General features: G+C 36.7%; 1 protein-coding gene across 2 annotated transcripts in view; it reads left to right on the top strand.

Moving 5' to 3' along the window:
• Window positions 1–5,375: 5,375 nt before the first annotated feature.
• Window positions 5,376–24,230, top strand: part of arhgef38 (Rho guanine nucleotide exchange factor 38) — a 28,502-nt gene continuing 9,647 nt past the window's right edge. The window contains exons 1-10 of one of the 2 annotated variants that reach the window (XM_088913603.1): window positions 5,376–5,668; window positions 13,278–13,471; window positions 14,689–14,806; window positions 16,052–16,199; window positions 17,780–17,797; window positions 18,315–18,514; window positions 20,544–20,677; window positions 21,265–21,369; window positions 21,781–21,903; window positions 23,826–24,143. In XM_088913603.1, coding sequence (XP_088769729.1) covers window positions 5,467–5,668; window positions 13,278–13,471; window positions 14,689–14,806; window positions 16,052–16,199; window positions 17,780–17,797; window positions 18,315–18,514; window positions 20,544–20,677; window positions 21,265–21,369; window positions 21,781–21,903; window positions 23,826–24,143 — 1,560 coding nt within the window. In that variant the 5' untranslated portion in view covers window positions 5,376–5,466. The remainder of the gene's footprint in view (window positions 5,669–13,277; window positions 13,472–14,688; window positions 14,807–16,051; window positions 16,200–17,779; window positions 17,798–18,314; window positions 18,515–20,543; window positions 20,678–21,264; window positions 21,370–21,780; window positions 21,904–23,825; window positions 24,144–24,230) is intronic. The other variant, XM_088913677.1, reaches the window with a different exon arrangement.

Here is a 24,230-nt window from a genome sequence, read left to right as displayed (position 1 = left end):
ACGCAGAATATAATGGGTGTTACATGGCCTCACTGGATAAGAACCTGCTTTTGCTCATGCATCTCAGCAGTTTAGCACAGGTTATGGTCCTTAGCCATTTTTATGCAAAGCCAAACATATTTTGGCAAAATACGTTTAACTAAAACAAAAAAGCCCGTACTGAAATGTATTTAACAAAACATCACGCATGAGTAAAAAATGTTCATCATCAATTCTGATTAACTTGGAATCTCATGTTAACTGATCCATGGTCTTAGCTTCACAGGTCTGATGTGTGTAGTCAGTTGAAATGGCATTTGCAGCTATTCAAAGACAGTAAAAATAATCCATGGATAATGACACATCCTTGTGTATTTACCATTATTTGTATTAAAGGTAAACAGAAAAGAAATGTCCAGGTGGGAGCATTGTGAAAACAATCAGAATGTGTTTCATTGTTTTCCCTTTATGCTCTGTGTATTCCCAGCTCTGTCCATGATGGGCAAACCACTACAAGACATGTCAGCCCCCTTGACTGAGAGTTCTTGACTTCATTACTCTGCCACTTCAAATGGTGTTTTTATATCAGACCCTTTTTTAAAATTCAGACTCTTTTAACAAAAGGTCTGGTGCATTAACACTCAGTTCGTATTCTATATTTTAGCTGTTGGGTGCTATGTACAGTATAGTAAAGGCTAGATCTAGGCACAGGCTCATCCTCCATGTGGGCATTTTGCCCTTTACTAAAGAGCTTGTTTTACCAGCTGGTATGACATCACTGCTAATTCTTTACTCCAGAAAATCATCCTGCCTAACCAGAAGTTCCACGTTCTTCATTTGTTTTGACCCTGGGGGATGTAACTAAAGAACAGGCTGAATACTGAAACAAAGACATACAGTATTAAAGAAAGAAAGAAGATCCCGACTACAAATGCATACATGTTTAGTGTTTGTGTCTAAGAGCATAAGTTAAGTAGACATTAAAAAGTGAATGAGAGCAAGCTACCTATTCACTTAAAACTACAGTCTTTTAAAATTTAAATAACAGGACAGTTTACAATATCAACACAATAATAGATGGACAATTTAACAAGAAAGCTATCATGGGTAACAAGTAGTTTCAATAGCAAGAATAGGTGGTGTAAAGTTATACATATGGATGTGCACCAGAATGCAGTTTTACTGCAAGGCAATATGGGCAGATTGCAGATAAAAATGTTTTTCACTGGAGTTTCAAAAATATTAGCATAGAGCATAGCTCTAAGATAAAGATCATGAAGTTCATCCCTTTTTCGTGAGAACATTCAAAACTTTCAATTTTTCCAGAGATTAGAGTAATTGCAGAGAGGGTGACAATTGTGCAGCCAAAGTATTTTGAGACAACATTTACTCGTGTAAATAAAATAGTGAATCTCTTTTTTTTTTACTTTAGAGAACACTGAACCAAACTAAATGTACAAAGCCACAGTTCAACGTGATGACAACAAAATGTTTGATATTATTTTTGAAGCTATGCATAATAAAATGTAAACAGCTAATGAAGTACATTTAGAAAATATGAAGTTAAATGACAATGACCAAAGGAAGGAGGCCATTCTCCCTGTTCTACTTATTTGCTGCTAGCTATTTATGCATTATTCAACTATTTCTTAAAAGCTCCCAGGGAAACAGCTTCAACCAGTGTCTCAGTTTGTACCTGATACCAACCACCCTTTGTGAAAAGAAGTGTCGTTTGTTTTAAATGCTTAAATGCTCTGCCTCTTAACTTCAATTGCTGTCTTGATGTCTTAGTTTCACCATTAATCTCTTAGTATATCAGTTTGCTAAACCCTTTCAGGATATTAACTTGGCTATTTGATTACACCTCCCAATAATTTACGTCCAACAGCAAAGAGCTCCTGTGATCTCCTGAGTACTAAGCTCAGAATCTTTCAAACCAACCTCAGATGTGTGCAGCAAATTAGAGTGAACCTAGGGATATTTGGGTGGCACACGATTCCTTTGGCAAAATCTGCAAAAAAGTACATTCAGAATGGAACATGAGCACTCTCATTTTGTATCTTCAACAATGGTATTACAAAGAGAGGAAACAAGCTTTTTGTGTGTGCAAAGTACAGAGTAGAAACATAATCCCTTCCTTTAGTTCCTAAACTGGTAAGAAAGAGAAATGTATTCATTATATATTGGTTGCCTTATCTGTTACATAGAATGTATAGTATTGTCATTACTTCTTGCTGGCAAACATTCTTGCTTAACCAGATTAAACTCACAACAAGGCTGTCCACCATAATTGTTTCAGCTAATAAGCTTTCAATAAACATCTTAGCCTGCATTATTTTGACCTGGATAAAAAGCTCTTCATGACTGAAATTTATTTAATGTTGTCTGCAGCTGAAACCCACATTGAATGGCATGAGTCAATGCAAAATCTTTTTGCCAAAGGGAGACTTTATCATGATACCAATGGAACAGTAGTTCAAGTCTTCTGATGATCTTGTTGTCAGAGTTTTTGTTTTACTTTGTCAAAGAGGTCTATTCTTCTGAAATTCTAAATATTATATTAAGCTTTTCCATTTGCACAATGGTATGAAGAGTTTGTGAGATAGTCTCTATTAAAAAAATACTTTGCTGTTTTACTTTCTTTCAAGAAGATGCTACCTATTGTGATTTTGTGGTTAATAAAACAAATAAATGCATATATGGTAGTGTGTTTAACTTGCAATATCTTATACAGACCAGTCTTCTCAACTCAATGCACACTGGATCTGAGTGATTTTTGAGCTGAACATATACAAATGATTTTTTTCAGGCAGAAATAAACGTCTGATCCAGTAGGTTGAAGGGGACTCATTTTATTCAGGCATCGTACTCTTTATTTGTATGCACTTCCAACACATCTTTACAGTGTTTTTTCCATTAACTACTCTTTTATCTGTTTTATAGTAAATACTGTATGTTTATGAGAACCGAGTTACATTTTAACCCATTAACTGACCACGTAAAACACATGACTCATTGTTGGCACATTTTATGATGTACTGTATTTACTTGCTTGTCATGCCCAGTTACCCTTGCATAGATATCGTTATTTTTTTAAATGTACAGTATGAAAAAGGTTCTATTTTAATTGCTGTTCAGATGCTAGATCAGACAGCATCCACAGAGCAAATAAGTATCTGTCTAAACATAAATTTCCATCACAGCTTGCTATATTTGGATAGATGTCTGTTATTCATGAGAGAGCTGAGAAATTCAAACCAAACATGAATATTCTACTTTTGCTGGAATGCTTTGATATGAACAGTTATTGATGACATGTTTAGAATGTAGTCATTGTTTCGGTTGGATTATTTCATAAAGGAAGAACATATCAGTTTGAAATGATACATTGCTGATTAATGAAATTATTGGTTGTTCTTTTGATCTTGCTCATACATAATCTGCTAAATGTCTTCTGTCCAAACAATGTCCAACTAAGGTCAATACTTCTAGACCATTAACCACTATTAACAGGTCTTCGCATATCAGTGTATTGGTAAATCTAATAATATAAATATAAAATCTAATAAAATAAATAATTTAAATATGTGTAAAGCAAAAAGTTAAGCCAAATTAGTAACTCTAGCAGGCAGAATGCAGATCATTGAGATGGATGTAACAGTTTTAAGATAAGTATGCTTTTCAAAACTCCTTAGGTTAATAAGAGCTCCACTTTTTGGTGACCTTGGTTTTTCGAAGTATTTTCATTTAATCACAGACACCTCTCTGAACTAGTACCTCAGCACTCACTTCCTGGTCCTGGGTCCCTCAGTTGCTCAGTGGATATATACCTCGCTCGTTTTGAAACACATTTTCGTGTTTATATTGCAGTAAGTTCAGGTGATGTCAGTTCCATGTATTTTCCAGTAAATATTTATTGAATTTGCATTTTATTGGTATACTTGGTCTAGCAAACAGACAATACTAACAATATTACTGACACAACCCACTGCACAATATTTCCTTGTGATGCTCACAATATCAAGAATTTGAATATAATGGCTCATATCCAGCCCTCTTATAAAAAAACTATATCAAAAAACAATTATCAAAAAACAATTGCATGTCTGTTTGTCTGTTTTTGGCATTTTCCTGTTTTGGTAACTGATCTGTATTTGAAATTATTATTCCTAATCTATCTTCTTTACCTATCTCTTCCATTCTAGATAAGGAATTTCTGTTTCTTTTCAATGTATTCAATTAAGTCTTTAAAACCTCACAATGCTATCTGAGGTGCTGTGAATATTCTGTTTATGTATTAAACAAAACCATGAATAGATTCAATAACCTAAACAGGCTGTAGCAAGTTCCTTAACAAGGAACGTGCCATGTGTTTTATTTTCCTACAGTATGACTACGTCAAGCACTGCTGTACTGAGACAACTACGTGCAGCTTGCTTTGATATATTACAGTATTATGTCTAAATACACACTGTGCATTATACCAGGAAATAAAATACAAATTCAACTTTGGCCTTGTAAATTAATACAAACCATAGATTGTGTAGCCCTACATTTCTTTTTTAATCCAAATATGCCTTTTGTATTACTAAAAAACCCTCAGTGACATGGCTTATAAAATTCATTTTTTTAATTTTTAATTCCACTGTTCATCTTCTGTTTGAGCATCCCTTAATGTTCCCAGTGAGCTACAAATTGAAGTTACTAGTTAATAGGTGCCCTCAGGGCAAATTGCAATGTATATAAAGCTTACATTAAGTACAGAGAAAACAAGAGGTATGGTAAGATGCAAGTCTAATATAAAATAACAATAAGGCTAGCATAATAAAGCTAGAACGCATACTGTGAAACAATAAGTTTAAAAGTTGAATGTGGCATTCCTGCAATAATGTGTTATGGAATTGTTTTCTTGAAAGTGAATGTGGATTGTGATTTATACGTAATCACAAAAAGTCACACAGTAAATAAAATGAGACGTGGTTAATAGATTAATTGTGTATTGTTTTTGCTGTTGTTTTGAGTTTGTTTACTTAGGGCAGGCCTTCACATTTGGACCAAAGCCGTGTTTCTTTAAATGCAAAAATGTTCTCCATAATTTACATTCCCTATGACCCGACTATGCAAATACAGTCACATTTTTCAAGGAGATTAATATCAATCTAAGGCCACTCCAAAATGTACTGAAAGCCCCATAGGCGTATTTGTCATCCGTTCATGTTGCTGGACTGAAGATGCATGAGAAGCCTTCACTTTCTTGATCAGTCTGGTAGGGTTGCTGCCCTTCTCTCTCTCTTTCCCTCTGTGGTGGATACAGGTCTCTTAGGTGACAGGTAAATGACTCTAACAAAGGCGGAGCTACCTGTGCAAAGCTGGCAGCCAGCTATGCTGAAGTAGTTCACCTGTTGCATTTCACAAGCAATCTGGCTCTGTGGCACTTGTTCTTCAGGTAAGGGCAAGCTGGGAAGGGAATACCTGAGGATCACCACCATGGATCCCAAGGAAGTCAAGGAAAATGACTTTAAAGGATTTAAAAGGAGAAAAGGCCTCTTCCTTAGACCGAAGATGTACCTTGAAAGAAGAAAAACAGACACTATTGTGGCTGAGGACAACTCCAAAGGGGACATAAATATAGGAACACTGGTAAGAAGAAGCCAGTCAGACAGGACAGAATACGGCATAAAACTTAAAGGTAATCACAAATACTGAGACCTTACAACATTGCTGTGTCTGCTTTAGGTGTTGGTGATCTTTGTCATGTATATACTACATTGAATTTGTGATTAGTTCCTTATGCTGAGAAGTGCCATTGTATGGAAAATGGTATTTGTCATTAGGATGTAATTTAAAAGTTCCAGGGCACTATATTTTAGTCTCCCTGGAAAAGGACTGAGATGAAAAAAAAACCTGAGAAAGTTTTTTTTCCTCCCTTTGGTCCTGTGGTGTTGTTATGTAACGGCACAGGGATTATTCCTGAGGGAATGATGTCATTTATGCAAATGTAGACACAAAACAATAAGGAATACGAAAAGATACACAGCTTTGTCAAATAAATAAGTGACTGGATGTATTAATCTTAACATTTTACATTTTACAACACATTCATATCAACAAATATTTACTTTATTGATAAAAATGTTTTAAAGGTTTAAGGTTGTAAATGTACACAATGTGAGAATAAACTATAGTTAAATGGAAATTTACACATTACATTCACACATATTAACACTTTCTTGTACTTGTTTGTTACTGTACATATTTTGCCATTTGTATCAGTGACAGTACTGACAGTAATGTAATTTCCAGCAGTGTGAAGTAAAGACAGAAGTTCCAACTTTTCTTTAATTATTTTTAAAAACCTCCTGAAACTCATCAAGAAAAATCACATTTAATGCAGATCTCTAAAAAAGATAAAAGGTCCTCCTCTATTAATGCCATTCAGATTAAAACAAGTCCACTTGCATTTTTGTTTCAGACAGCCATTTAAATCAGGTTTTGCAGGGCAGCTTTTTCACACTGCTTACAAAAGGCCTTGTATTTACCAGCTGTAAGTGATGCTTCTGCTTTAAAGCTACAGCAGAGTTTTAGGAAGTAATCCATCAGCTTATTTCTCTTGTCGGAATGTAGTGCTTTAGGCAGATACAAGCCATAATGCTTGGTAAAACTACTGTTAGCACCTCACAGTCTACTGCCAACCATAAGGAAATTCTACCAACAAGTGTTACCCTGGTGTTTTATACCAGGATCATGGGGCATTTCTTGTCTAGTACTGTAGTGTAGAGTTTCACATCCTGCTCTGTACAGTGGTGCTTATTATTTTTTGTTGTGAATGGCACTCTTATGTTTAAAGTGTCACAATGGATGCATTATTTCTACTTAATACTATTCATTACTAGGCTGGTTTAAGTTTCCCTTCAGCTTGCTTGCTTGGACTGTATTCTTTGTAAATAATTTTTAGAGTCTGTAGAACTATAAATAACTGAAAAAGACAAGGAAGTTTTGTTGATGTACAAAAGGTTAATGTTTTTAAGAATCAATTGTTTCAGGATTTTCAGTCATAAGTCCTTCTTTAGTCTTTTCAAAAGACATGTAACTGCAGGGAAGTCAAGTTGTTGTTGTTGAAGTAGCATTTAAGAATGTTTGCAGCCTAACATAATTCAAAATAATTAGTTGCAAAAACTAAGTTGAGATTGTATGAGAGATATTCAAATACATTTAAGTTACCAAATTAGCTAATAAAAGATTGTGATTGGCCATCGGGGTGTAAAATCTCCATTTTCCAAATATAAAATAAATTAGTTCAACAGGTACAGTATGCCAGTGTTTCCAAAACATCATCTGCCTTAGACATTAACAACAATTAATTTCTGATTTAACTCATATCTAATTTAAGGAGACACTTGAGAGCTGAGTAGGAACAAAAACAACCTCCCCTGGAAAGAATAATATCAAGTGTAAATTCACAATGGAAACACTGCTTATTATGATAATAATGTCATTTTCTTTACTTTTCAAGAAGCGTAAGGTGCTCTAAAACAAAACGTGGATAGAACATAGCAGAAGCAGAAAGAAAGTGGGAACTTCACAGCAATAACAATATACTCAGTTAAGAGTAAAACAAGATAATGAATTATAGTGAAAAATGTAGACAGACAGAGCCTCTAATGGATCTGGGCAATGTATTCCACACAAGCAGGCTCAGTCATCAAATAGGTGGACCCTGGAATTCACTACACTGAAAGTCAGAAGATTTCAGAAAGAGAGTTTAAATATAATCATGCAATACATGATCTTTAGCAACCTACTGTATATATGAGCAGGAGAACCTCAAAGACTCTTCTAAATTCATTAAAAGCCAGTGCCTTTTATGGAAGATGCAAACCACATGATTCCAAACATTCTGTAGCAGCCCCATGGTCACCATTCAGAAATACAGATGAAAAATGAGGTATTTTCCTCAGCTTAAAATCAGTCCCATTTCCTAGGACTATACCACAAATTCCTTGTATTTACTGTAAATAACATGTGGAAACATCTACATGCCATGTAGACTATCGTGTTTTTTCATACAATATACAGTGACTATATTAATTATCCTCTACTTCAACAAGGAGTCGTGGTGGAAAAGTTAATTTCCTGTTGTTTATTTCTTTATTTGCCTTTTTTCAATCTAGAACTCTTTTATGTTTTGATATAATATATATATTTTTTCTAATGAATGAAACAGAGATTCACTGAGAGTATATGCTTTTCCTTTTAGGGTAAAAGGAAAAAAAGCACTTTTTTCATGTACAGTAATTTAGTGCATTCACACTTATAAGAGTTACAGGAAAACGTATATAGGCAAACATTCTCAGGTCAGTGGCAGCAATCCAGGAGCCAAATCCTTAGATTCTTTTTAGAGAAAATCCTTTTTCTCAGGTTGATTTTTTTTTGTTGAAACAATGTGGGGTCTAATCTATCCATTTCAGGAGCTTTATTTAAAACACTTCAATGAAGAGCACAATCAGGGGATGATATCCACTTTCATGGGAACAGCTGAGTTTTGAAATGAAGCCACAGATCACATAATAGTGGAAAGTGAGACAAGTGAATTAAAATCCTGACCTGCAGTGGGGGTATCATTTTTCCTGTCCTTAAATATCTCGGGACATCTAAAACTATCTTCAGTCCTTCTGAAATATATGTGGGAGAAAGCTAATCTTTAATGATTTGGCTACAAAATATGTACAGGTTTAAGGAAAGAAAATACAAATACATGAGTAACAGATGATTTTTTTAAAAAAGCTAATGGACAGTAACTCCTGATACAGGTGTCCTAAGATTTTCCTGAGAATTAAGGCTCTTAAAGTGAACACAGGGGCGTTGCTTTTAGCACAGGGGCTGAATTTATAACAGACATGCTCTGTGAACAGTGTTCAGATGTCTCTTATTGAGCTGCTTTTAAAGGCCTTGCTTCCTGTACGAGACCATGGTCCAGTTGTACTCTGGTCTGTGCTGAACAGGTCCTCTTTATTTAATTTGTTGCTATTCTAGTTTTGCCGGATTTTGTAAAGTCAGGATAGACAAACAGTTCTCCTTTTCAGGCTGAAGAGTTTATTGAAAACGTCTTAATTGCGGCTTAGTTTTAGATCAGAGATATTCAAAAGCCTTAAATGTTCTTTAGGACCTGCTGCATATGAATGACTGCTATTCAGAACAGAAAGCCTGTTTAATGAGTTTGTATTTTAGCTCAATAAGTAAACCCTGAACTGACTGAAAGAGTGAAGAAAGAACACACCCTCCTTAATTTCTCAGTTTATGCGTTTCTTGCTTTTCATTCAACTAATACAATAGCTACTGCATTAGCCCAAATGAGCAATTGAGATGAGAAATGAGAAATTCAATATTTCAGAATAAAAGTGAAAGAATCTAAGAAACCTGTTCCTGAATTTCTTTAGAAAGGTTACATTTTTTTCTGTTACATCATCTCTCTGTAGTCTCCAATAATTGTGTCAAGACCAGGAAATGCCGAAACTTCCTGATCTGCAGGTACTGCTTGTATATATCGAGAAATCTAGATATGCTATGTAGTGTAGATATTAGATTTAGTTAATCTAAAACATGATTTATGGTGCCCTGCTAATTAGCAAACTGCTAAAGGTATGGGGAAGAGATTATACATTTATTATTCATAACCTTTCTTATATATTAGTGCTTCAAAACTGATTATACTTACTGTACATAACTTCAGTGATCTGTGTTTCCTTGATGCATTTGGCCAAATGTCAAAGTAAAAAGTATTTTAGAAACTACATTTAAAAGAAATTTAAAGTGTATTTTAATTTCCAAAACACTGCTTATCTCTCATAGCTATTAATAAAGGATCAGGACCATTTGCTTGAAATTTTCGTTGAAATAAAACGTTATTTGATTTTGAGTGAGCAGTCCAAGCTTCAAGACAGGTTTAATTCACGGACACAATTAGATAGCATTTGATGCAGATTCTGACGTCTTAAGAAGTCCCTTACAGAAGTCCAAAGGCAGTAAAAAAATCATGTACTCTAGCAGACACATTTTATAAAACATACAGTACACTGTACGGTAGATAAAGCACACGCAGTCTGAATTACATGGAGTATTTGTATCAGGTGCTCGCCCAGCTGTAACAGATGGAATGTCCAGCAAGCCGAAGTATTACATCACCCAGGTGATTAGTTCGTAACCTGACACCAGGCTCCGAGCTCATACAGAAAGGCGGAAGTCATCTGCGCAGAGGGAGCTAATTGCTGCATGAAATCATCCTTCTTCCTGAATTTGTGCGACTGCTTAGTTCTCTGTTGCAGGCAGGCAGGCAGCTAAAAGACATCAACGTTTGATAAAATCCTGACTGTTATACTAAACGGAACTGTTTGTTAAAGAATTAGATCACTGGAGCTGCTGGAAGCCATAAAACATGCGATAGTGTGGCACAAAGTGTACCGAATACCTGTATTTGAAAATAATGACTCACGCAATTTGAATGTCTGAATGTGTAAGAACGTGAACATTTTATTATGCACCTTTTCAGATTAAAGAAAGATTTGCAGCTTTCCTTTTTCAATATTATTGGCAGCAATAAATGCTCCAATTTCCATTTATTTTAATAAAGAAACAAAAGCTGCTGATTTTAAAAAGTGTGATATCACAGATTTGAAATTCATCATGCCTGCTTCTGAGGAACTGGGTATATTCACATAGTATCTGGGGGCCAGTTCAACATAACTGGAATTGTGTGAAATTATAATGTGATTGAAAGTCTGTTGTTTGTATTAAGGAAGATTCTGCTACAGCATTAGGTGCCAAATGTGCAAAAGTATCTTCACTGATAACAAAAAAATTAAATTTAATAAGCATTAGATAAAGGAATACAATAGCATTCACAAGAGTGAGAACTGTATGTCCTTTCTATCTTAGGGGTGAACAGCAAGTGTGAAGATGTATCTTAAGCTTCATATGGAAAGCACAATGTATCTTTCCATATTTGGGATATACTGTAGGAGGAAAACCACAGTATGCAGCTGTTTGTCTCTTCAAAAGAAGTGTTATGGGTAGGTGCACTCAACACACAGGTGTATTACTATTGGGGCACCTGTTCACCGTGAGAAAGTAGCTCAATGTACTTTCTCCATGTGACTAGGTGTGTATTTGCATACTGTAAATGTCTTTCAATATTGCAAGTCAGCCATTTGCACATGTAACGCATGCACTACAGAACACAGAAATGATTGAATACCATCTTTGGCCATCAAGGTTGATGATATTCAGCTTATAAGGCACGACAATGCATCACAGAGCCTCTACAGCAGGAATGTCCAAACCTGGTCCTGGAGGATCAGTGTGTCTGCAGATTTTCTAGGTCTCTTCAAAGCATCAGCACCCAAAACACTGGGAGAAGTTGTTAAGCTGGTCTAATTAAGCTAATAATGACCTGATTAAGGCTGTTAAGAGTTGTAATGAAACCCCGTACACACATGCCCACAAGGATCAGGACTGGACAGCCTACAGTAGCTTTATATCAGGAACAATTCACAGATTCCTCCACAGGGGGTGGCCTTCTTCTTTGACACTCCTCCCATGCTGCATTGCTAGTTTAACAGTATGAATTATGCAAATCTGCTGGCCAATTATCATGGGAACTTGACAGGTACTGTATGGAAATGGTAAATAACACTTTGGTTTGCTGATTCCATGTCTTTGTCGGACGTTAGTTACCCGCACTTGATTGAAGACATAATTAGCAGGGGCTTTAGGTCAATACAGAAATATCTATATAAGATTAAATGTTATTTTTAAAGCTCCATTTCACCACAAACAGCATTGAGAACAAAATAATAAATGAAAGGAAAAATATCTAAAATGTAAAAAATTCAAGGGATAAAAGGTTTTCAAAATATTTACGGAGAATGATTTATGTTAACAAAACTCCACATTGCATATCACTCAATGCTGATGGAATATTTTTATATGACAATTCCTACTTCATCTGCTGACTATTCTTGGTCACTTTGATGCTCTAAGGTATAACATCAATTGGTCCTAGTTAGATTTACTGTCTTTAAATTTTGCAATGAAGAAAACTGGCTTGCTTTTGATTTTTTCACTACTTCAATGCTTTAGATGGTATTCAGATGTATTTATCCTCTTTCTCCATAATAAGACTAGTGTCCTATTTGTTCCATGATAACAGTTTGGTTCAATCCTGACACTCCTACTGTACATATTCCTGAACACTCCATAAGACTTCAAAATGTAATTTATTTTAGTTCCCTATAGGCAGTGGAGATTGCATTCTGGCCTCATAATTACACAATTAATTACAACTTGGCATTTCATGGCATTTTCATCCCAGGAACCATGGTATCCCCACTTGCCTAGCTGAGGAAATGACAGGTTTGGTCAGACATCAGTGCTGCCACAACCCCTCTCACCTCTGAAGGTTGAGCCAGGGAGAAACATTTGCAGCGCTGAAGTCGGACTGGAAGAAAGGGTGCTAGAAATGATACACACAGTGTCGTGCTCAACCAAGGAGCTTGTACGCATACGAGTTTGACCTTCTTCTGTTTAACTAAACACCATTCATCAAAAATATGATGTTCCGCACAAAGTGGAGCAGAAAGCAATGGGTGTCTTTAGGTGCTAATGTGGACATGGAAATTAGAGCATCGACAATGCAAAGGTTACAAAATAGAGGAAGCTATTCGTCTTGATGGGTTGCTAGGTGATTTTTCCAAAGAAGAAAGCCAGACTATCAGCTTCGACGGCCTGGCTGAGCAGCTTGCTTCAGACTCCCACAACCGTTTGTGTAAAGATGTGCCTCCTGTTCTCAATCTTACGTTGTCTGTCCCTTCATTTTCATGGCGGCCCTCTAGGTCATTTATTTGAAGCTTTCCAGTGTAATTGCCAATTAATTTCTGACAGGAATAGTGATCTCTTTTGCATCTATAAAAACAGACTTTTTTTTTCAAATTCAATCTTTTAAAGGTATAAAATTATATACTAAACTGACCTTGTTCATTAGGTCTGGAAATGAAATACAGTTCTGTAGGTACTATCTGGACATAATGTCGCTCTGGCTAACCTTTATTATCTACTGTATGTAAAAAACATTTACTCCTTATTATTGTGACTGACGCCTGAAGTTGGAGCTCATAAAAATATCAAATGTAACATATTATTTCCGTTTCATAGCATAGTATAGCCAGTGTTCTTTGTGATTGACGGTGCCCTTCTGTGTGAAGATGCAGTCAGTTGACGTTTCTGGCTTGTGTTTGTGCCTGCAGAGAAAATGGCCCCTCTGGAGAGATCTGCGCCAGCCTCCCCAGCTTCTCCAGCCCTCAACCCAGAGGAAGTGAGGTTAAGAAAAATGTCAAGAAGGTCTAAAGTCATCAATGAACTAATTCAGACTGAAAAAGACTATCTCACCGACCTGGAACTCTGCATCAAAGAGGTGGTTGAGCCTTTGAAAGAAGCACAGGTTCTTAATTCTCTTACTCTTCCTTATAGAAATATAGAAGAATCTATATGAACAGGTGTTTATAAAACCACTGTTCTTCAATTTACAACAGGTTTCCTTGGTAAAAAACACCTACAGTAAATAAAGTGGTTTCTGGGAATATCATAGGAGATACCATATCATATATGTTCATACATTGTTTGTCATGTACTATATGGGCATTAATAACCAAGACAAAAAGCAATGACTTTAATGAGAAAGTAATGTAATTTCTGTAGGAATCTTTTCCCATCTACAGCTGCACAAGAAAAAGTTAAATAATGTCACAGTTCAAAGGTAATAATACAGCAGCACATGTATTTCCACTTAATGAACTAGCCTACAGGGGCAGTCTCCCATACACTGTAATAACATTAATATTGTAGTGCATTATTTGTATGGCAGGCAATGGGACCATTTTCTCCTTGCTTATTTCCAGGGGGAATCCAAGGAAATAAAAACTAAAAATGCTGAGCTGTTCACTAAAATTATTTCATTTGTTTGTTTATTTCACTTTTATTCAGAGAGTAGACAGATCTAGCGTTATCTTTTGAAATAAAAATAAATTCTTGTCATCATCAAGTAACCTGTAACACCCCCAACAGTCCAAAACGAAGGTCACTAGGTTGGTATTAAATGAGAGTATAAATGAAGCAAAATCATAACTAGGTGCTGTTCTTCTCATTACCCTTCTGATTTTTCACTTGATTTTATAAAGAAAATGGTGTTAACATGCAAAATCGTACAGTAACAATCTAGTTTAGTTACTTTTTAAAGCCCAGATCCTGTGCAACATACTGTATCCCGTATTATTTACTTGTTTTATTAGTTCATCTGTATTTTCTAAAGCATAATATTTTTTTTCTTACAGTGAGGACAGTGAGGGTGATTTAGAGGTCAGGGGTAGCTTTTCTCTTTCGCTTTTGAAATGTGCAGTATACAATTCAGTTTTTATCCCTCTGTGAATTTCTTTTGTGATACAGGAGAAAAAAATGTAATCAAAAGGCCTGATTTTGCCAAAAAAATATATATTTCTGCCAGGTTAACTGTGAGGCAGGAGGAGGTTGAATACTGGAGGAATTGTGAGCAAACTTCATTGTGATCTGAAAATAAGGAATCATCAGACAGAATGGTTATCGGAGCAGGCACTGTATTGACCACTTAGATGGCTGGATGTCTGCTTTCATTTCTTCCTTTAGGTGGTGGATGTGGACCGCCTCTTCACAAACATTGAGTCCGTCTGCAAGGTGTCAGCTGAGTTGCTCAGTAGGCTGCAGGATGCTACTGAAGAACAAGACCCCGAAACTCAGATAATAAGTATGTCCTGGCAGTGCTCTGGCTCTTTCAGTCTGGCTACTTTTTTTTAAGATAGACGTAATTATATTATACAGTATGTGGACTGCAGGCGTGGCAATTAGCACTGCTGCCTAACAGCTGTCATGTCCTGGGCTCAGGTCCAACCTGGGGTGCCTTCTGTGTAGAGTTGTTCTTGCCTTGTGCACTTGGAAGCTCCAGTTTCCTCCAGCACATGCTGTCCATGCTAATTGACATTTCTAAAGTTCCCTCTGTTTGCATGTGTACTGTATGTCCCATCTAAGATGTCCTCCAATTCACTTTGGCCCTCTTAGGTTAAATTTATTAAATTAGTGACTGTAAATGGATGCATAGTATCATGCCTCTCTTAGTTGGCACCAAAGAATTACCTATAAAAGAAAACAGATACCAAATATCCGATGGGGTGTGGCTTCAAAGTTGTTTGGAGTGTTGAAGTCTTACATGTGATGATCACAAGAACACATACTGAATCTGCATAGCTGTTCCAACAAAAAGTTAGCAGAAAATCTGATTTCAGTAGCTCTACAGCCATCTCCCTAACTGTTTCAGCGATATTATTAATGATAGTTATTTTCCTGCCTTTCAATGTAGTGTAGAGATCTGGTTTTCTTCAAAAAGAGGCATTTCTCTGTAGCCAATGAAACACAGTTCAAACATAGGCACTGAGAAATGAAGTGTTTGCAGCACTGTTTGTTTAGATCTGTGAGTTCTCACTTAGCATAAAAATATACATTCTTTTTATATATTTATAATTAAAATATAATATTTTTTTTACTTTCTGAATTGACATATCAAGCTCTACAGTATTTCTTCTGATCAGCCCCATACAGAATATTGATTCTTAGTATCTAAATTTGGTACTTAATAGAAATAGAGGTTTATTTGGCAAAGGTTTGAAACAATTACAGCTAAAAAAGACAGTTCAGAAAAATCCTTTATTGCTGTGCCTTGAGTAACATACTAAAAACTCATCGAAAAGATTTAGCCAAAAGTGTTAGATGTATTTCCATGATTTTAATTTGAAAAGGATAATAATTTAAGGTATGGTACAGTGCACTAAATACTGTTTGTGTTTTCAAAGCCTTCTTGTCTGCTACTGTATGTAAGACTTACTGCTTTTGACAATTACGTCAATTGCACTTCGTCTAAAGCCTGTCAAGTGACACGAAATTACAGCTGGATTTGTTTGTTTTGATGCGTCAATGGATATTGCTTTTTGTCTTCTAGGTGAAACCTTCATACAGACCAAAGAGGCATTAGAGGAAGTCTATAAAATCTATTGCTATCAACATGATGACGCCAACAGTTTACTCAAGTCCTATGAGAAAGATGCTGAAATTCAACAGCATTTCAGAACCTGTATATCATCCTTGAAGTAAGCCTCAGCAGATTCATGTTCTGCTAGGGATTTAGTTGTGAAGTTCAACAGATAAGAGTTACCGTAATGTCAATGCAGGCAAGCAGGAACTAAATAAAAGTGACGATGTAGTGATGTCATTAACTTGTCAAATGGCACAGGTCTGTGGTAAAACAAAATAAGGTCGCAGCAGACTTGAGAGCAGTTAAAGTAAATCTTTTCATGTTAGTTTATGTGGCATATTATTTAAACCGCTTAAGTGAAACAAACTCCTGCTCCCGTACAACCCTGAACTGGATGAAGTCAGAAAATGGAAGGATTATTTGAACTACATGATTTACTACACAAACTACATTATTTGAATTACTTTTGATTGGATCTACAGTACTCAGGCGAGCAGGAGTGTGTGAGGTTAGGATCTAAGCTTCTCCCCAAAGTGATTATAACTTCTCATAAAATTCCATGGGTCGTACTTTCTCTGATGCTATTGCACACCTAAGGGAGACGTAACATAAAAAATCATGATCACAGGTTTAAATCATTGTACATGTTGACATGCAAAGTCATTTTAATTAAAGGAAGATTTGGCTTTTTCCAGGCAGTTGTTTCAAGTAGTGGATATTCAAAAGCAAAGGAAAAACAAATCTAGGAAGGGTTTTTTTTTTCTGACCAATGAACACAGAATACAAGAAACATTCACCTTTGCTTGTTACCTCAGTGAAAAATAACTAATGGGCAGTTCTAATTAAGGTAGCACAGTGGCACAATTGTTAGCATTGCTGCCTTACACCACTGGGTCCCTGGGTTTAATTCTGGACCTGAGATGCTATCTGTGTGGATTTTTTCCTGCTGTCCATGAGTTTGCGTGGGTTTCCTCCTGGTGCTCTGGTTTCCTCCCACAGTCCAAAAACATGTTGGTAGATATATCGGCTTCTGGGAAAATTGGCCCTGGTATGATTGTGTGCTTGGCTGTGTCTGTGCATGCCCTGTGATGGACTGGTGCCATGTCTAGGGTGTAGCTTGGCTTGCACCCATTGCTTGAAGAGATATGCTTCCCTGGCAACCCTGTAATGGATAAAACCATTAGAAAATGGACAGATGAAGTTATAATTAGCTGTATGATGAAGGCTTTTCATTGAAATGAGTTGCAAATGTTTTGTGTTAGAACAAATATGTTTTTTTTACTGATAGAATTAGTTTTTCAAAATCATTTTCTTCTACCGTCTGTACTGTTTTCCTGCATCACATATTCATTAGGCCAACATGCTAGAAGTCTGAATTCACAAGCCTATGATTTGCGTAGGGATTTCTCTTTTCTATCATCAGTGTTTTGTTTTGCAACAAACAGAGAATGTGTGCACACAGTGAATATCACGGATCACTCTGACACTTGAATGACATCATGTACTCCTGCTATCTGAACACACAAATGTGGGTGTAGAGTTACAAACTGAAAAGAAATAGTGTCTCGTTATGAACATTCCTGAACTTAAATAATAGTTATGTATGTAGTTTAACACAAGTTTTAATATTGTATGAAATGTCTATGAATAACAGAGAGGCAAAAATTAACAGATTTTTCCCTGTTTTCCTCACAGGCAAATATATGACCGTGAGTAAGTATCTTTCTCTTTTACATTAGTGAGAAATAAATGCCTTCAAACTTGACTCTTTTAATATAAGCCTTCCATTTGCATATTTATGATATTTTAATAAACCTGTAATTCAGACTCACAAACTGGTTACAAGCTTCCTTCCTGTTTGCCTCTCTCAAATAAAAAAAGATCTGCGTCACCAATAACCTTCAATGAAAGATGATTGTTCTGTGTGCCAACAGCAGTTCTTCGCCATTTAAAAGTTTTTTGGGGGAAGTGGAGGAAGTTCTTAACAGGGCTGTGTATTTTGAAGTGGGCACAAGCTCCTTAGAAGAAAAGCCATACTCAAGAAAAACTAAAACGCATCAAACACCCAGCTCACCTCAATTTACAGAATTCTGTTGAAAAAATGGAATAAAAGTCTCCTACTATAATTTAAGAATGCATAGTACTTTGAAGAATTACAGTGTATCTACATTACAATTACAGTGTAAAAACTTATGGACTTTTTGCTGTTGTTGCTGTTGCTGCATTTTAGAGGAAAACCAAACCTATTAGACATGGGATCGCTGATAATTAAACCAGTCCAGCGAGTGATGAAGTACCCTCTGCTACTGGGAGAGCTGTGGAATACCACTCCTGATGACCACCCGGATAGCCGGCCCTTGGAAGAAGCCCTGGTAGCTGTGAAAATCATCAATATCAACATTAATGAGTTTAAAAGGAGGAAAGACTTAGGTAAGAATTTTCCCACTTGAGCACCAAGACAGTGCACAGAACCAAAGGCTGTGCATCTTTCTTAGTTAGTAAAAACCATGTGTGTTCCATCCTATGGCAACTAGTTTTCCTAAGATTCTGGAATTATATTGTCCCGTTCCTGCATCTCCATAAATACCTGCCTCCAAGGAAGTATTTCAGGACGTGTTATTTTACTGGTAGGCAGAGATCACTCTGCTTCTGTTTTCTGTATTGCCCAGTATGACAACCCATTCGTCACTGCCACATCCTTTCTCTCTCTAAAACTGTTACTTATTTTAAAATTTGCATCTACCGCTTGAGCTTCTTAGTGGGAAAGCTACATGAAAGCCACAGACCTCAGGAAGCATATCAAAACTGCACATGCCCCAGCGCCTAATACTTCCCCAGTGGTCTCATAAAAAATGAAGTTGCTTCTCTCTCAGTTCTTCACAGTTACCTTTGCAAACGTGATCAGAGGCTAAAATACTTACAGTGTTTTGATGTTAATAATGTGGATAATGTAATTAATGGTATCAAGGGTGCCATTTAAAAAACTATCCTGCAAATCCTGCAAACACTGGAGGTTTCAATAAGTTCCTACATGACAAAGTGAACTTCTACTTTCTGTGAAATGAAACTTCCTGTTCACATTCACATTAACCTTTCATACTTGTACTGTTAGCAGCATAGCATTCTGTAAGCGATTATTTTGCAAACTGAAAAGGATGCAGTACCTTTTTGAACGAGAATCCTCTTTGCTTCTCAAAAATGTACCTGGAGTACTGAAGAAATGTGATTTTAAAACCTTGGCATACAGTATGTCACTTTCATAACACAAAAGTTCCTGATAGTATTTATACTACCTAATCTTTCAACATTGAAACATGTCATATTATGTTTAAACATAACAATTTACTACCTAATCAACATTGTTATTACTTTGACCAGTGTGGTGCAGAGCTTTGCTAATGGAGTTTATAACAGAAATTCAGGAGGAAGGTTGATAGATCCTAATTTCACACATTTCTGCTCACCTTCTGTACTTATGTAAGTCTTGCACCCGGGACTGCCGTTGCCGATCTCTCTCGTACCCCTCCTGCCACTTCTCCTACCCATCTACAGCAACTCCCCAGCTCAGTCCTCGCAATACGGAGTGAGGAGTTTCGATATGCCTGTCTTTCTGATGAAGCTGGCAATTCTCTTAGCCAGTCGAGCTACAGTATGTCAAAATACACACTGCAGTTCTCGTCTCTCTCATATTTAATAAGATCTCACCGAAATACTGAAATCACCATTAGGGCAATGCATTAAAATAAAAATGACCATTCCCCCATCCACACAAACCCTCATCAGCTATCCCCTTCAGTGGTAGTACCCTCTCAGTCTACACCTAAGAACCCCCAAAACACAGACATTATTCCTTTTTTGTAATATATTCTGTAACTGTGACAGGTTGCGTATATTAGATATATAGTAGTAAGTACTGTATTATTCTTCTTGTGTTTTTGGCACTTATACCCCCCAAAAAACATTGACATGTTCATGACTTGTTTTGAATATTCATCACTTTTCTTTTAATTGTAATCTTCCTTCATGCTTTCTTTTGTTGAAATACACTTTTTCCTGTATTTTAAAACCTAAATAAAAGCATTTAATGAATGTAGCAAACAGAAAAGTCAGGCATTGATCTGACATGAGACAAAGTTTGCTTCTGTTTGTAATGTTTTTAATTTTAAATCCAGCCTTATTTTGGATTGTCAAACTGCCTTGAAACATGCGGTATTTCCTCTTCCTTCCATGTTAATTATCTTAGATAAACTAAGGTTTGTCTAGCTCTGTTATTTGTTCTTCCTTTCATGTCTTTCCTTCTGAAACTTGACGACAATTTTTTGTTTAAGTAACAAATGCAATGTTTGATGAAATTATACCTTAAACCAATGTCATTAACCAATGTTAATATTTGTAAACAAGCAAGCCGTCTGCTCTTTGAACATTTTAAACCCTTCATGCAATTGGTTCCCATCCTCAGTTATGAAATACAAAAGGACGGATGAAGAGGGCACACTGAAGAGCAGGATAAACAAGCTGAATATTCACTCCCTCAAAAAGAAGTCTAACAGAGTGACCGAGTACCTTAAAATCCTCAGTGGAGTCGAACCTCAGGTAGAGTATCATTTTGAAAGACTTAATATTTACCTTTTCATCAGTTTTCTCCTGGAAGAGAAATTACATTGTTACTTTACGGCTTTGGTGAGTTTATAGGACTTCATATAATTTTTATATTTTGCCATGTAAAACTATCATAATGATGAATGTCCACGTATTGTTCAAGACCCAACAGTGAATCCCTTTCCGAGGATTCCTTCTCAGTGCTGGATGCCATAGTCCAGACACCGTATTGTCTGGTGTCTGCTGGTTTTCTAGGTCTCTTTAAAGCAGCAGCACTTGATGAGAAACTTGATGGTGAGTTGGTCCAACTCATTCAATACTGAGCAGCCCAGAAACAGAGATGGCAGATGACAGAAACCCAGACTGATTTTGACCACAGATACTCATTCTGCACTTTCTGCAAACATCTTTACTAGTTAAACTGCTCAGGATCTCGCTTCTACAGCCTGAGGTTTCTCATGGATTTGACTTTGAGTCATTGTTTGTTTTTCCTATTTGGTCTGTTGTCAAGGCAACTGCAATGGAAGAAACTTGGGAAAGCACTGTGTGTCCCTGCTTAAATATTAACTCTGACTTTTCAGGTTAAGGATGAGATATTTGACAAGGAAGAAAAAGTATTCAGGAATCTTGAAAAAGCTGTAAGGCAGTTGGTCAAAAATGTTTGCTGTTACCTCCATTATACACAGGTAAGAAAAAATGAAGTGTGACTGGTTCTGTTGCGTAATGTCCTTTGCATTTTTGTAAGGAATATTTGAGGAGACATTAAATTACATTTTTGAAGCAATTGTTACTTTTGCTTAGCATGTTTGCTCTAGAATATAGTTCAATATAGTTTATTCAAGCATAACAACAAAGTGGGCCTTACTGCTAAACAGTACAAAACAGTGGGTTGGATTGTCTCCTGCTACGATTTTTTTCTGGCTTGAGTTAGTTGAATAACTGTTTAAATGAAAAGATGTTTGAATGAAAAATTGTTTAAATGCAAATGTAGCTGCCTTGACCTCAACCATTGTCTTTCACTGAAAGGCAAATAAATGTCAACAGACAAGTTGAAAATTAAATGGGAAATTTTCTTTTCTGGCTCAATAACTTTGTAGGAGATTATGACAGTGGCTGTCCAAAATGTCCAGGACCTTGAAAATATTCTACAGGACCCAGAGAAACTGAGCACAAATGGCCTAAATTGCAAGAAGAATGGAGACAACCCGTATGTGCACTATGTAAGTGAGAATGCCACACTTTTTACTGCCTGTTACTGACTAATATTTTTGAACCTCTGAACTAACAGGAAGCACAGCAAGAAAGCTACAGTAATTAATAGTTCAGGAACAGAAAAAAGGAAAATCTCTAAGTTACTGGCCTTATGTTTTTATTTTTTATTAAGTGTTATATCCACCCATTTTCTAATTTGTTTATCCAATTTAGGGTATCCCAGTTAGCAACAGGTACAAGGCAGGTTACACCCTGGATGTGATGCCAGTCCATCACAGGGTACACACAGACAGGCTTAACATACTCATATCAGTGCCAGTTTTCCCAAAATCCAATTAACCTGCTGTACCAGGATGAGCTGTATTTGGACTGTGGGAGGAAACCAGAGCACCTGGATGAAATCTGAGCAAACATGCGGAGAACATACAAACTCTACACATATAGAACCCCAGGTCCAGAATAGAAGGCAGCAATCTTAACCACTGTACCACCTACATATGATATATTCTTAAATGTGTATATATATATTACAGAATATATTAATTTTTAGTTTCATATATATTTTCTTTTGATTCACATAATTTTAAAATAAGGAAATGTTTGTATGTCAAGACCGCAGCTTACAACATGAAGCCATTTGCGCAGTTTGTATTGTACAAGGTGACATACAATATAAAGGAAATATTGTCTATATAGTACTGTACATTCTTTTTTTACACACTCGAAAAAGGCTCCACAGCCGAAACGCTTTCTTTCTTCTCTTTTCAGCATGGAATAAGCATGGAATAAACCTATCACTTGATCTTTTTTTACATACAGTACAGTGTATACCTTTGTCAGCCCAAGCCTTTCAGCCTTAACTGCACTTTCAGCATTCTTCAATATCTAACCTGTTGATCTGTCGACTTTTTAAAGTTCAGTCTTCTCTTCTGTTAGTTTTTTTTTTTTAGTTTTTAATGTTATTCTGCCTTGGTGAGCATCTGGGCACATGGTTTCCTCAGCACCTGGAAGCTTCTCACAATGGTGTCCTTGTAGCTGGCATGCTAACAGTACAGTGAATCTGCTTCCTTCTGTTGGTGTGAGAGAGATTGTCATTCAGCCTCACAGTGCATTCTTATTCAATCGGAATTCAAAGCACATTGCTCTGAGGCCTGTCATTATCCTCTTTTGTACTGCCTCCTTTCATTCACTTTCAGCACTAAGCAGCACCTAGCAATTAACGTGGCATCTTCAGTCTGATGACTATGTCTCAGTGAGTAGCACACATTCTGTAGTTTATTCACTTGACACTTGCAGTATTATTAATCAAGGTGGGTGGTACTGTTACAGAAACTTGAGTGCACCTGTATACAGTATATGAAATAAAACAAATTAAAAGACAGCTTCATTTAGATAATGGATTGGAAGATGTGTGCAGTTCAAATATCCCAGATGATACAGTATGTAAGGTTTGGTGATGTCTCTGGGATGTATCTGAGAGTATGGGAGAGTCATGTTGTTGGTAAAAAAACCTTAAGGTTTTGGTCTAAACTTTATAAGGGAAAAAAATGTCCTAGATTGCTAACAGTCCATTATAGCTAAGGAAGTGAAGAAAAGACCAAGATTCTACAGCTGAGAGCAAATAAAAATAAGAGCATCCCAGATTTGCTACCCATGAAGAAAAAAATACAGCAGTAGAAAAACAGTACATGGGACAATTTAGTTTAAATAGGAATGCTTTTTTTAAAATAAACTTTTAGAGCATAGCAAAGCTCCGAATCTGTGTTTAATTGACGTTTTAATTGACCTCACAAGTCCCAAAACCCCAGATCCAAGCCACTAATTACACCCTTACAGATGGGACTAAATTGTAGGAAACCGCATGCTGGGGTGCGCTTTCATACCATCACTGCGAATGATAAATATTCCCTTTGCCTGGGTTCTCCTCCAGAAAGACAAGCTGGAACGGCTGGTGCTGATGCCCCTGTCGATGCTACAGGCCATGTTCTCGGCTCCTCAGAAGCTCATTCAGAAACGGCACGACAAGCTGCTGGACTACTGCAGCCGGCTGGAGAGGGCTGCCTCCGACGAGCTGGGCTGCGCCCGCCGCGACTACGAGGCGCTGAACGCGCAGCTTGTGGAGGAGCTGCAGCGGTTTAACACGGCCGCCAAGAAGATCTTGTCAAACTCCATCTACTGCTTCGCTGCTCTCTTTAGGGACCTCATGGACTCAGCCCGGCAAGCAGCACCACCGATACAGCTCTTACCGGTAGGTGGTCGTCAGTTGCAGTGAATTTGTAATGACTTAATCTTTAGAAGACAATTTAAACCTTTATCGGAGTTGCACATTTTTCAT

This window comes from Atractosteus spatula, chromosome 1 (assembly GCF_055471065.1).
Source record: "Atractosteus spatula isolate fAtrSpa1 chromosome 1, fAtrSpa1.hap1, whole genome shotgun sequence".
NCBI classification, from domain to species: domain Eukaryota; kingdom Metazoa; phylum Chordata; class Actinopteri; order Semionotiformes; family Lepisosteidae; genus Atractosteus; species Atractosteus spatula.
Note: the sequence above shows the minus strand (reverse complement) of the source record. Positions and strands in the feature narration are given on the sequence as shown.